Genomic DNA, 15523 nt, shown 5'->3' on the forward strand with positions numbered 1-15523 from the left:
CCCTCTCCTGAGGAAATAAACATTTAAAAAATCCATAATGGAGATAAAGGTAACTGTCCTCACTCTACCCTTTACCCTGAAGTTCATCTGCATAGACGTGAGTCAGGGATTAAGCTCAAGTTGAGTTATGTCAAGCTCTTGCTCGGGGCAGTCATTACCTTTTGTTGGATACTTTGTGCTTCCACCACAGGACACTGTGCCCATGGGGTGTTGTGCCTGAAGTGAAAGGGAGGTGTAATAAGAGGCTAAGTAACAGGAGGGACTAAGGTCAGTGAGCACAGGCGGGTAAGCAGTGAAGATCGGGTTGTGGGGTGCAGCTGGTGACATTATCTCGCTCTTGCATCTTTGGTACCATAATTACTTCCTCATGTGTCCACTTGGTAACTGGGGTATTTGTTGCAGGGACTGTTGACCTTCAGGGATGTGGCCATAGAATTCTCTCAGGAGGAGTGGGGATGCCTGAACCTCAGCCAACGGGAACTTTACAGGGACGTGATGTTAGAGAACTACGGTCACCTCCTCTTCTTGGGTGAGGATCACTCCTTCCAAATTTTTCAAGGCACTCTCAGGGTATTGTTGCTTCCATTGAAGACTGTCTCTTCGAAGCGTCTTCTTTGCATGACTAGGATTCAAATCCCTTCAGTAAGGGAAAGATGTAGGGGTTTGTAGATGTAGAGAAACATCTTCATGATGCTTCCTTTCAGGTGACTTTTCCCTTCCTTAGAGTTACATCATCATTTCTTAGATTAACGGCAATTCTAAACACTGACTGGCATAAAATGGTATTTATGCCTTTCATATGAATTTCTACTCATAGAGGTAGATGTAATACTTGGAAGTGGAGATCACGACTTGAACCTTGGAAATCTTTCCTGTGTGTCCGTTCCAAGGGGTCATTGGGCAACAGCATTTGGGAATGATTTTCTAGAATTAGAGAATGTCCTCTCTTCTCTACAGTGTCCCATACTGGGTTGAAGGATAGAATCTCGAGCAATACTCACATTCCTTTGTTGTAACAAACAGGACTTGTTGTGTCAAAGCCAGACCTGGTCATCTTTTTGGAACAACAGAGGGACCTATGGGATATGCAGAGAAAGATGACCGTAGCCTCATATCCAGGTAGGTGGGAATGAATGTGGCAGATGACAGAGATGAGGTCCGAATGTGAAGGATGAAGTCAGACCTTCCTTAAAAAGTGGTTTGAGCAGCCCTTCTTGAATGGCAATTAGTTTGAACAACCTAGTTTCATGTCTCTTTCTTTCACAGAAGGACATCTGCTTCCCAACAACACCTCACCCTTTTAAATTCTCTAAGGATTCTCCTTCAGTTCCACCAAAGGTCTTTCACATTCACAGCGCGGGCCTCCATAATCTGATTGGTTATCCGTTGCTTTGAGGGTTTGGGGAAACTTCTGCGTTTCTGAGGAAGTCTATGTTCATTCTTTTTTGAGAGTTTGCCTTTTGTGAGATGTGTGTGAGGGTAGCGGTAGGCATATGGGGGTTTGGTGCAGAAATCCCAGGATCATGGGGACAGATACCACCTATTAACGGGTTTATGCTTTCCAATATGCGGAAGCTTTCATCTTAATCTCACAAAAGTGAGACTCCACTAATTTCATCAGATAATAAAGCACCTCCTTAAAACGAAAAAATCTAATCCTTTATTTCAGTTCAAAAGTTCAGTTTTTAGGGTGCATGTGTGGCTCAGTTGCTGAAGCATCTGATATCACCTGAAGTCATGATCTCACAGTTAGTGAGTTTGAGTCCCACGCAGGCCTCTGTGATGACAGCACAGAGCAAGCCTGGAATTCTGTCTCTCTATCGCTCAGCTCCTCTCCTTCTTGGGTCTCTCTCTCTTTAAAAATTAATTAAAATAACTTAGAAAAAACATGAAACGTTCATTTTTTGATGCTGTCAACTAATATAAGATAATTTCATTCTACATGTTCCATTCCTCAATGGTAGAATCACTTAAAGGTCCTATTATTTGCCTAGAAATTCCTCATAATTAATGTCACAGGAAAGAAAGAACGATTTGAATTCAAAACTTGCTGCCTATCATAAATCTCTATTGTTCATTTTTTATTTATTTTTATGTTTTTAATTTCTATTTTTGAGAGAGAGAGACAGAGTGAGTGCAGAGCAGGGGCAGACACACACACACACACACACACACACAGACTCTGAAACAGTCTCCAGGCTCTGAGCTGTCAGCACAGAGCCCAATGCTGGGATTGAACTCACAGAGTGTGAGATCACGACCTGAGCCGAAGACTGATGCTGGACCTACTGAGCTACCTACCCGTGCCTGTAGGTATAATACTAAACTCTGACTATGTACCCATAAAAAAAGGCACATTTTGGGGCGCCTGAGTGGCTCCGTCAGTTGAGCGAGTGGCTTTGGCTCAAGTCATGATCTCACAGTTTGTAAGTTGGAGACCCGCGTCAGGCTCTGTGCTGACAGCTAGCTCAGAGTCTGGAGCCTGCTTCAGATTCTGTATCTCCCTCTCTCTCTAACTGTTCTCTGATCACGTGGTCTCAATCTCTCTCTCAAAAAATAAGTAAACATTAGGAAAAAAATTAAGAGAAAAAGAAAAAAGACACATATTGAATTGCTGATATGGCTTCATGCACAGGAAAATTGTAACGTATATTCATTAATGTCAACCTTGGAAGGCTCTAATGAAAGCCCTTATGAATTAAGCACTTAAAAGACATTATTACACAAAATTTAAGGGTATAACTCCTTTTTGAGAATCAAGAAAGGAAATAACTTTCATTTCTTTTAAGGTTTTTCTTTTCTCATGTATTTTGAGAGATGGAGAGGGAGAGTGGAGGAGGAGCAAAGAGAGCAGAGAGAATTCCAGTAGCCTCCACACTGTCAGTGCAGAGCAGGATGTGGGGAAGGAACTCATAAACAATGAGATGATGACCTGAGCTGAAACCAAGAGTCAGAAGGTCAGCCCTCTCTGAGCCACCCACGCACCCCAAAACCTTTCATTTGTAAACATACAAACAACATGAAAGTTGTAAAATCTGCCAACATTAACTTTATTAAAATTTTTGGCGATTAAATTCACATGCAATCTGTGTGATGCAGTAAATCTAATGGTTTGGGGCGCCTGGGTGGCTCAGTTCGTTAAGTCTCAGAATTCAGCTCAGGGCATGATCTCATACTTGGTGGGTTCAAGTCTCCCATCAGACTCTGTGCTGCCCCCTCAGAACCTGCAGTCTGCCTCAGATTTTTTGTCTCCCTCTTGTTCTGCCCCTCCCCCTGTCACACTCTCCTTTCATGTGTCAAAAAATAAATAAACGTTAAAAAAGATAAGTACTTAAAAAAACAACAGGTGGCTCCGTTGGTTAAGCATCCAACTTGAGCTCAGGTCATCATCTCATAGTCTGTGGGTTTGGGTCCTGCATTGGGCTGTCTGCTACAGCTTAGAGGCAGGAGCCTGCTTCTGATTCTGTGTCTCCCTCTCTCTCTGCCCCATCTCCAGCTCACTCTCTGTCTCTCTCTCTCTCTCAAAATACAATAAAGACTTAAAGAAATTTTTTAAGTATGAAACAGAAAAAGAAAAGAAAAACTAATGATACCTTTTTCTAGAAATTGAAGTACTCTGATTTCAGTTTTATGTATAAGAAATTTTAATTCTATTCATCAGATAGAAGTTAGAACACCTTTACTTTTATTCTTTACCTTTCAGCTGTATCTTCAAATGATACTGTGAGGCTCCTTCCAAAGATATTCACAGAAACTACTTCCCAAAGAGTGTCAGTAAATAGATACAAACATAGTGTTCTTGAGAACGGACACTTAATGATGAACTGGAACACGGATGGTGAAAGTGATGGGCATCAAAGATGTCTGGGGACTCTTTTTCCAGAGAACAATTATGAATGTAGTAAATATGTGGAGGTCTTTGATCCAAGCGCCAACCTTATACATAAGAGCATACATCTGGAAGAGAATCCTTTTAAATATAATGAATATGGGAAAACACTTAACAAGTCCTCCAATACTGGGGATCAAAAGAGGATTCGTGTGGGGAAAACCCCATACACATGCAGTCAACCTGGGAACTTACTTCGTCAGTCGTCAAGACTACATACAAACAAGACAATCCATACTGGAAAGAAAGGTTATATTTGTGAGGAGTGTGGCAAAGCCTTCAACTGGCACTCAGCACCAATTCAACATCAGCGAGTCCACACTGCAGAGAACCCTTACAAATGTGCAGAATGTGGAAAAACGTTTAATTATGGCTCATCAGTAAATGGACATAGACTAATTCGTACTGGAGAGAAACTTTACACACAAAAAAAATGTGGGATTGTCGTTACCCAACACTCTCCTCTTACAGAACATCGCCGAATCCGTACTGGAGGGAAACCTTACAAATGTAACGAATGTGGCAAGGCCTTTAAGTGGTCCTCAGCCCTTAATCAACATCACCGAATCCATACTGGAGAGAAACCTTACCAGTGTAACAAATGTGGCAAAGCGTTTAACTGGCCGTCCGTACTTATTCAACATCACCGAACCCATACTGGAGCAAAACCTTACCAATGTGAAGAATGTGGCAAGGCTTATACCTACTCCTCAGGCCTTTCCAAACATCACAAAATCCATACTGAAGAGAAGCCTTACCAATGTCAAAAGTGTGGCAAGGATTTTAAGTCGTCCTCTGCCGTTAATCAACATCACCAAATCCATACTGGAGAGAAGCCTTACCAATGTCATGAATGTGGCAAGGCCTTTAACTGGCCCTCAGAAATTAATCGACATCACCGAACCCATACTGGAGAGAAGCCTTACCAATGTAAGGAATGTGGAAAGGTGTATAAGTCGTCCTCATCCCTTAATCAGCATCACCGAATCCACACTGGAGAGAAGCCTTACCAATGTAAAGAATGTGGCAAGGCCTTTAAGTCGTCCACAGTCCTTAATCAACATCTCCGAATCCATACTGGAAAGAAGCCTTACCAATGTAAAGAATGTGGCAAGACCTTTACCTGCGCCTCAGGACTTTTTCAACATCACCGAACCCATACTGGAGAGAAACCTTTCCAATGTAACGAATGTGGCAAGGCCTTTAAGTCGTCCGCAGCCCTTAATCAACATCACCGAATCCATACTGGAGAGAAACCTTATCAATGTAACGAATGTGGCAAGGCCTTTAATAGGCCATCAGGACTTTTTCAACATCACCGAACCCATACTGGAGAGAAGCCTTACCAATGTCAAGAATGTGGCAAGGCCTTTAACTGGCCCTCAGAACTTAATCAACATCACCGCATTCATACTGGAGAGAAACCTTACCAATGTAATGAATGTTGCAAGTCCTTTTCCATGTGCTCGTACCTTACTAAACATCAGAGAATCCATACAGCAGAGAAACCTTAACAATGTAAACAGTGTGGGAAGGCCTTTCTGCCACCATCATGCCTTAATCAACATCACCAAATCCATCCTAGAGAGAAACCTCACCAATAAAAAGAATGTGACAAGGCCTTTCTCCGACCCTCACACCTTATTCAACATCACAGAATTTATAGTAGATAAAAACCATACCAATGTAAAGAATGAAGTAAGGTCTTTAATCACTCTTCAAGCTTTACTCATTATCACAGGTTTCATATTGGAGCAAATCTTCCACATTTAAGGAATGTGAGGAAAGTTTTGTGGACTGCTCCCCCCTTATTTCACATTGGAAAATTTATACTGGAGGCAAACCACTGAATACTAAACAATGTGGCAAGGCTTCTGAAGCAAAGCTGCATCCTGACTCCTGATCAGAGAAGAAATATTGGGGAGGATGTTGCAAATATAAAGAATTTCAGAAGCCTGTGAATCAGAGGTGAAGCTTCATTCTACATCACAGAATTCATACTGGAGAAAAAACTTAAAATATAATAATGTGGTAAAACCTCTATGACTGCTCAGCCCTGCTCAGGATCACAGACTTTATACTGAGGAGAACCATCACAAAGGTAAGGAATGTGCCCAGCCTATAGCTGGAGCTCACAACTTGCTCCACATCATAGCTCTCTTACAACATAGAAAGTCACATGTAGAGAAAATCGCAGTGCTTACAAGTGGAATTTGATCTTTAATCAATATCTGAAAATGCACATGAGATTTAGACCCTACAGACATAATAAATGAGGCAAGGCCTTCAAATTAAATGTACACATTAGCAAACACCAGACAGTGCAGAAAAGAAGATAACTTGGAAGACATAAATATTTAGAAAAATATATAATTGAACATCACATGCCAATAAATGTCACAGTATTCACCTTGGAAATTAGTAGATCAGTCTCTATTCAGACATACATCAAAATCCTGATGTTAAGGAATAATACAAAGTTAAACATGATATATATGCTATTATGCCTCAGAAGATTAAATGGATTAGTTTTTGTAATGTTGATTTTTGAGATAGAGAGAGAGACTGCAGGAGTGGGAGTGGGGTGGGGTGGGGGATGCGCAGAAAGGGAGGAAGACAGAGAATTTGAAACAGGTTCCAGGCTCTTAACTGTCAGCACAGAGCCCAATAGGGGGCTTGAACCCACAAACTGCAAGATCACCATCTGGGCCAAAGTTTCATCTTCACCAACTGATTCACACAGGTGCCCCTATAAGACCCAATTTTTGTGTAGATATAATTAATTTCTGTTTGTGTGCTCTTTTTTGTCACATCAACCCTATCTGACAATTGTGATGAGAAAATATTAGTATATTTCTACTCTGAAAATACTTCCAAAATTCATTACCTCTGAGTGGTTTTGGAAAATCATGGCTGATTATTGATGCAGCAGAGATACGACATGCCCTTCTTCATTAGGTGTGACTCATGCCTTATTCTTCATGAAAGATAAAGGGCAACGTAATACCCAATATATAAAGAAAACGTACGTAGAGATGCTGTTGTTGGTGAAGATATTGATGCAAGTGGTCATGAAAGAAGTCTTCAAAACATCATTCCTTTCCCTGTATTAAGACCAAAAACCTTGTTGAATATTACAAATAAAATAATTCCCCACTCGTTTTTAAGCCAAAAAGTGGTGGCAGTGTAGTGAAACACTTGTGTAATTTCACTACAGCAATAGTTAGAGAATGTCAGTTGATGTGGTTGGAAAGATGAAATCCTCAGCGAGATTAGAAAGAGCATAACTAATTCTCCCCAATATGGCATACAATGATAAGTACACATTTTGAATATTGTCTAAAAACGTACTTATATTGAGAGACCGAAAGATAGGGTGCGAGTGGGGGAGGAACAGAGAGAAACACAGAATCCTAAGCAGGGGCCAGGCTCTGAGCTGTCAGCACAGAGCCCGATTCGGGCTCCACTCCACAAGCCATGAGACAGTGACCTAAGCTGAGGTCAGATGCAAAATGACTGAGCCACCCAGATGCTCCTGTAAAGACACATTTTTTAAAGAATGACCTCAGGCCTGGAAATTGTGGAAGTCTATTCCCACATCATTTTATCAAAAAATACTTTCTGAAGGCTTGTGTTCTAGATTTTGTACAATTGTAAGAGTGGATTTCAAATGCATAACTTAGTCTGTGTGTGACGTTAATACATTTAATTAATAAAGCAATTGTGTGTAATGTGTTAACATGCATATGTACAGAGTTAACGGTTATCCCCACACAATGTTAACCTATCTCATGATTAAATCATGAAGGGAGGGGTAGAAAGTAATAAAATGTGAAGACCTCTTTCCTGTGTAGGATGTGAACCCAAAGTGACTCCCTTTTGGAACTTCAAAATCACAGGCAACTGTTGGTTACATCTTCTGAAGAAATAAATGTCAGAGGGATAAGGAACTGGCCAATGTGGTGGGTTTCTGAGGATTAGCGAAGTGCCATTACATCTTCATGTTTTAACTGAATTCCCGTGTGTTACGGAGGACCAGATGCTGTGAGATGACATGCATTCCGGTGATGCCCAGGCCTTGATCAGTAGTAGTAGTAATCGGGGAGGACATATTGGATGATGTAATCATTGTGGGCATACCTTTCATATGTCACATTTTACGGTAGATATTGGAGATGACGCTCAAAGGACCTAGGTGCAGGGGAACAGGTTCAGAGGCAGAGACCCAATGACATTTATTAGAAGGCTGTATTTGAACTCTTTTGATTCTGTGAATTAGGGATTATAGACAATCTACAAAGCCACATAGTCAGCAGGGAGTTTTTAAGGGGGTCAACGAACTACTGAGCCTTGACCTGCAGGGGAAACGTGATAAGGTGCTTAAACATTCTTGATACGATCTCAAGACTCGGCATCAGAAAGGCCACTTTTCCACCATGTTCAAGCTTGATCTCCTAGGAACACCGTGCTACTTGTTTCCCCAGCATTCGTGGTCTGTGGAAATCTCAAAGAAGCTAGAATTTCTCAAGCCGTAAGCTACAGACCATCGATCAGACCATTAGAGGTATGTGCCCATGAGAGTTTTGGAACAGTTATGGTCTGAGAAAGTCTGTATTTGGAAAGTAACACAGGTACGTCATTCAGGCAGTGTTTATGGTGCTTTTTCTCTGCACACACGCAGCTTTTACATGGTGCCGTGCTGGGGACCTCAGGAACCTGCATGTGAGTTAACCTTCTCATACTTTAGGACTTTAAAATAGGTGTCCCATATTCCTCCCAGAATATGGATGATGTGACCTGCCTTTCTGTTTCTTTTTCTTCCATAACATTAATGTGTAAAAGAGGAGCTACATATGATTTGGAAGAATATACAAGAGCATGAAATGGAACCTCAGAGGAAATTCTCATTATTGACTCAGAAGCAAATTGGCATGTGACAAACAGGAGAAATTCAGATTAATAGTATATGAATGGACACTCCACAAACACAGGACAGTTGCAAAGGGAAAGTAAGGTGTATATGTGTTGGGGCCCAGTAGGCAAAAATAACCCTCAAACAATATTTGGTCTCCTGGGCCACACATGTGGCTTCTATTCATCCTGTCTGTGATTTTCTCATTGCTTTGTATAGAGACATGTACTTGTAGGCTTTGAATCAACTTGGTTTGGTCAGTGGCGCCAGCCCTCCCCTTACTTTTCTTTCTAGTTCTTTGTCTGCTGTTGGGAGTAAACCACAAACCTCTGCCAAAAGATTTGCTTATTAAAGGATGAGCATCTTGCTCATGCATAACTGATGAGGGGTCTTAAGAAATGTAAATATCCTCATAGAATTCTTCCGGCTCCTCTTCTGCTTGGAACCAGACTATTATTAGGGAATCCCTCTCCTGCAATGACTTGATAATTCCTGATATTTACACCTGTCCTGTTAAACATGATCCTTTCTGGAGCATGTCTTCACTTCAAAGACCTTGAACAATGTAACTATTAAAGAAATGATGTAATCACCCATGGTATATAAGACCCTGGCTATCTAAGTAAAACGTGGCTTTACCACCATCCGCGTTGTCTGTCTGGTCTGTCTTGTCTGTCTTCTTTCTTATAGATATTGCGCCAACACCAATCCCCTACATGGGACCTTTTGATTAGGGTGCGTGGGCTGGTCCCCCCCCGTATATGTGTTTGAAGAGGAGAGAAGGACAGGGAGGAGAAGAAAGAAGGAAGGAATAAGGAGGAGGAAAGAATCAGAAGTCTGGGGCCTCCAAGGGAAAAAATATAATTCACAAGGAGATGAAAAGTAAAAATTTGATAAGCAAATATTTCTGCACCACTCTAAAACAGGAGGACATGGAAAACTTTGTTCACATGGTCCTTACTGGATTGCCTATGTTGACCATATCTAGGATTATATCATAATTTAGTCAGGTATGGTGACTGCTCTCATCCTGGGGCAGCTTTTCTATACATATTATTTTTTATACAGGGAGGTGGAAAGTAAACATTTTTTTCTGAATCTGCTTAATGTTGATTGCTTACTAACTCTAAATAATCTTTCTGCCATGGGGTCCACCATAGAGGAGGTTGAGTGGGGCTCACACAAACTGTGTGGAATTAAATAAGACTCACAGAAAAAAAAAAAAAACTACCGTATGAAATCACATGGAATGTAAAGTAAGTCAAAATCGGGGCACCTGCGTGTTTCATTCGGCTAAGTACCAAGTTTGGTTCAGGTCATGGCCTTGTGGTTCATGAATGTGAGCCCTGTATTGGGCTCCACACTTATATTTTTAAATATTTTAATTCTGATTCATCTCTTCACCCAAACTCCGAGCCCTGAGAGCAACAGTTGCACCTTTCACTGAATGAACCAGCCAAGTATCTTACTTATGATCAGGTCTTGAAATCTTTGTCAGGCAATTAATGGATCTTTATCAATTTAGGACTAGTTTGGAAGCTAATGATTTTGTAGGCAGATAAGTTTAAGGGCCCACAGAATAGGGGAAACAAAACATAGATTTCTTAACATAAGGGATGTCACCTTAGTCATTTTATAGCCGATGCCGGCTATGATCTGTGCCAGCACTACTTAACCAAGTACCAGTTGAGAGAACTTCTTGGGATATACTAACATTGCAGAATAATAGATATTAGTAGCTAATAATTTTTTTTTAATGTTTTGGATTTGGGGCACCTGGGTGGCTCAGTCGGTTAAGCCTCCTGTAAGGACAAAGTCTGACCTAACAGACTCCATGACAGGTCCCCCTCTAAACTAGAAGGTCTAAGGGTCAGTCTCTCTGGAACTATTAGGCAGTTACACATTGCCGAGAGCAGGAGACCACTTTGCAATATCCAATCAGGAAAGGCCAGCTACCTCTCCCCACATTCCTAAGGGTGAGACCTGCAGATGGGAACTTTAGATAGGACCCTGTTACCTAATGTTGAAGTTAACCCGATAGTCACTGTATAAGACCCTGAACTTGCACTGTAATTGGTTAATTTCAAAGGTACTCTAAATGTTGTAATTGGGTCCCTCCAAAAGTAACGAACACCCTGGACAGTGTGTATGGTTAGAGTTACTGCCAATGCTGTTATACAATGATGATTGGATGTCACAATTTCTTGTAACTCCCCCTTCCTAAGCCCCATAAAGACCCTACTCAGCCGTTGTTCAGGGCTCTCAGCACGGATCCACTGCGCTGGTGAAGTCTGTGAGACCAAACGTAGGCCCAGCCAGCCTAAGCCCATAATAATAAATGCCCTTTGCTTTTACATGCATGACTCGGTCTCCCTGGTGGTTTCTGGTTTTGGGGTGATATTGAAATCGTGGGCATTACACTCCGACTTCAGCTCAGGTCAGATTTCACGTTCGTGGGTTCGAGCCACGTGTCAGGCTCTGTGCTGACAACTAGCTCAGAGCCTGGAGCCTGCTTCCAGTTCTGTGTCTCCTTCTCTCTCTGCCCCTCCCCTCTAGTGTTCTGTCTCTCTCTGTATCAAATATAAATAAAACATTAAAAATTTTAATAAAAAAAGTAAATGTTTTGGATTTATGTTTGACAGTGAGAATATAAGCTTGGCTGGAGAGAGGGGGAGGGGCAGAGGATTCCAAGCAGGCCTAGCGTGGACAACAGAGAGCGCACTGCAGGCACAAACTCACAAACCACAGGATCATGATCTGAGCTGAAGTGGACTGTTCAAAGGGCTGAGCCACCCGGGTGCCTCAGTAGGTAATGATTTTAAGGCAGCAAAGGAATGTAAAAACAAACAGCCACTACCAGGCCTGCAGATAAGCATATAAGCTGCAATAAATCCGGGATATAACTCCCACTGCTGTTCTCAGAGTAAAGACTGACTTGACCCGCATTCTCTTATGGATTTTGCAGGAATTGAACACTATGAGCACCCAAATAATGGAGGAAGGGCGTCAGAGAATTGACGATGCCTATCCTTCCTGGTCCTGTGACGTCAATCCACTAGGACCTGGACTCTCAACCTAGGATGATCTTTGATGTGTTTGAAAATGAAATGTCCTTTGCCACATCCCTTGACAAATATGCAGGTGTGTTTAGTGTAAAACTCACACAATTTTGTTGTGTGGGGAGATAGGTTGGGAAATAATCCTGGTGTTCATTTGTTGCAAGGTAACCCGGTTCTTTTCCTGTTTTGACTGCTGGGGTCTTTTGGTTCAACACCCACCAAGAGTGAAATCAGTTGTGGGTTGCAATTTCACAATGGTATGGATATTTACTGTTTTAACCTTCAGCAACAATTGGATGTTTTTAAATGGAAAACAAGGTGATGAATGAGTCTGCACAAGAAGCACTGACCTTAATGAGAAAGACTGAAATGTAGGCAGCAAAACAACGGGTTCTCTGCTCCCATGTACCTGCTTAGGGGCTTCAGCAATAAGAGGGCACCTTCCATTGAGACTGGAGATAAACAGCCAAACCAAGTGTTCAGCTCCTTCAATCTGTTCACTGAGGGGGAGGCCAGAGTGGGGCCAGACCTGGAAAGTCTTCAGAAGAACATGCATCTGAGTGGTGCTGTGCAGGGAAAGGGTTCTAGGCTTCTGATTTCTCTATCCTATGGTGTTTTGCCAGGTCCTGTCCTGACTTTGTGCAGGGGACAGTGGCAGACTGCCCTCAAAAGTGCCCCTTTGCCTTCTTGATTATTTGGAAAGAAAAGCTACTTAAGAAACATCCAATGGAAGAAGAACACTCTGACCCCCTCTTGTCCCCAGAAACCAGGAAATCCATGTCCCGTGGAAGAGAACCCTATCCTGCAAAGAGAGGGTAGAGATTCTTACCACCACAGATAGGGAATTTAGAGCTGAGCCTTCTTCAAGAACAAACCTCGTTACTGTTCACCAGTTTGCTACCACTACCCAAATTTTATTCAGAATTGTATACTAATTGAAGGCCTATCAGAAGCTCTCTGCTGAAATCCTCACAGATGTATTGTCTCTTTTACTACAAAGAATAGAAACTATGTGTATTGGTCCTTTCTATAGGTCTCAGTTGCCTAATTTGGTTTTTGGGTGCATGTATTTTCTTTGCGATTTTTTTTTCTTCTGTATTCTCTCTCTGTCAATTTGATTCTTATACCAGCTACAATTGTCTTCAAAACTAAAGGAACAGGAATACTCCCCAACAATTTTCCCATAATATACTAAATAACCTAAGTGCAGTTTTGGGCATTTGTACATGCCTACCTTAACTTAAGCAAACCATCTGCATACAGAATGAAATTCTTTCCAATCTGTGTTAAGTACCTTCTAAATTTGAGGTTCTTTTCATAATACCTTATTAGGGTGTAAGGTGGAATAGCCACTGTGTCAGGTACTGTGATACAATGTTGGTGAATACGGTCATTTTTAATGATATTCCTGGATGTCCACTTGGGCTTCTCACAGGGTTGCTTAGAGGTCACGGGAGCGAACTCTGGTCAGTGAGATGGAGGACACTGGCGTGAGGAGGACAACTGCCCTGAATGCTAAGGAAATCCTTCCTTTCAAAACCCCTAGGTTCTCTCAGATTTCATCTTCCTCCTTCTTCATCATGAAACAGGGTTTGATGCCCAGTGTCAGGATCACTACCTACAGGCTATGAGAGATAAAAGGTGAGCACAATACCTGCATCTGGAGAATGCCGCACATAAATGAGGAACAAAAGGCTACTTCCTATGATGTCTCAGTCATTTTATCAGACATGGGCTTCCTTCTTATTCCTTGTGTTCATAATAGAAAAGATGTATCTTCTTTTCTAGAAATATTACTCTTTCTTGGGATACTAAACATAAGTCATAGCTACAAAAGAAAAGAGTCTATTATATTTCAACTATATTCATTTTAATGTTTTATTTATTTTTGAGACAGAGAGATTCAGAGCAAGAGCAGGGAGGGCCAGAGAGAGAGGGAGACACAGAATCAGAAGTAGGCTTCAGGCTCTGAGCTGTCAGCACAGAGCCCGATGCGGGGCTCGAACCCACGAACATGAGATCATGACCTGGGCCGAAGTTGGAGGCCTAACCAACTGAGCCACCCAGGCACCCCACAACTATATTCATTTTAAATATGAGTCATCTACTACCCAACTTGATGAGACCACATTCTACAACTGATTGAAATCTTCTGTACACACAGACATAAGAAATGGGTGTCAGGATAGTCAGAGCTCTGAAAGACCATGGGGATTTGGCGCCTAAAAACTGGGTGGACTGTTTGCAGCAGCAGTTCTCACTGCCCCTGCCTGATGACATGTGTCCCCACTAATAGGTCACAGAGAGGCCAGAGCATGTGCTACCTTAATCATAGTCTAAGTGGTGTGAGGGAGGTATGCCAGCTATGAGTCAGCATCCCTGGAAGATCAACCATGTACAGTGGTCCCAACCTAAGTTGAGTTTAGACACTTGGGATACAAGTGCTTTGTGGAACCACAGCACATGCCTTGCTGATCCTGCCTATTATAGCATCCAGGAGGCTGTTTCAATTCCCAGATGGACTCTGCCATGTGACATTGTAAAGTGATATCTAAAGGGTTTACAGCATCTGAAACTGCCTGTGAAAGATCAGGAATCTCTGTCATGCAACAGCATCTGCTAGTGAGGAACACCCAAGAAATCATTTAAATCATGAAGAAATGGGGAGTTTCCTGATCTCTGGAACTCACCATATTTGCCAAGTCCCCAACTTTGTTACATATATTCTCAGAGAACACCATCAGGAGCTGCCTCGGACTTTGGATGACTATAGGCTCTCTCCAATTGCCTCCCCACATTTCAAAATATTTCTCCACATCTGCTTTTAATAGGTCTTCTCTTTAAGAGTTCTCTCTCTCTCTCTCTCTCTCTCTCTCTCTCTCTCTCTCTGTCTAGGGAGTGGTCCATCATCATTTTTTATCTCTGTTCAATCCCTGTCAGTGCTAAATGTCTGAATTAGTACTATGGTCCATTGGTCTTCAATCCCTCTATTCTCAGCTAAGAAGTCAGTGAAGACACTCTAGTCATCACACAAAGAGTTGTCTGAAATGCATATGTCACTGGATAAGAAATTTGGGAGATTGAGAAGAACTGGAAATACTTAACACATGAAACAGGGAAAGTTTATGTCTTATTATTCAGAGAGTCAGTTGTGCAAACTGGAAACAGGTGTCCTCTCTCCACATGCAGAATTCATGCAATTCTTCTGCCTGTCTTTTTTTTCTTCTCTCTCACATTGCCTCTTCTTGAACTATTTTCCTGCTACCTATGGAGCATTTATTACCCACTCTGCACTGTTGTGTGCGTGTATTCACTTGGCTGAAACATCAAAGAAACCCCTCCATCATGACATGGAGCTCAGTCCTTTGTTAGGAACCATGGGTGCAGAGTTTAGGAGTTCTTGGGTAAGTCTAGGTTGAGCCCTTGAAACTAAAACAGATTTAGGTCAATCCGTGGGGATCTTCTCTAAACCGTGCACCGTGGAATGCCGAGGGAGCCAGGGGAGGGGGTTGCTCACCAGGGCAGTGGTTGAGGTGTCATATGAGAAGTTATATAACTTGTGACAGCACGGTGTTTAGAGGATTCACTAATGAAAACATTTTGTGTTAGTTCCAATCCCCTGCAAGGAAAAACCGACTAAACAAAATAAATTCGAAGTAGCAC

At 41.9% G+C, this 15523-nt stretch overlaps 1 protein-coding gene across 1 annotated transcript; it reads left to right on the forward strand.

Moving 5' to 3' along the window:
• The first annotated feature begins 495 nt into the window (after positions 1-495).
• On the forward strand, positions 496-5403 carry LOC115293906 (zinc finger protein 420-like). Its single transcript, XM_029941595.1, has 4 exons — positions 496-529; positions 1024-1106; positions 4117-4291; positions 4361-5403. The coding sequence occupies exons 1-4, from the start codon at positions 496-498 to the stop codon at positions 5401-5403; spliced, it is 1335 nt and encodes a 444-aa protein (XP_029797455.1).
• The last annotated feature ends 10120 nt before the right edge of the window (positions 5404-15523 follow it).

This window comes from Suricata suricatta, chromosome 6, assembly GCF_006229205.1.
Source record: "Suricata suricatta isolate VVHF042 chromosome 6, meerkat_22Aug2017_6uvM2_HiC, whole genome shotgun sequence".
Classification (NCBI taxonomy): Eukaryota; Metazoa; Chordata; class Mammalia; order Carnivora; family Herpestidae; genus Suricata; species Suricata suricatta.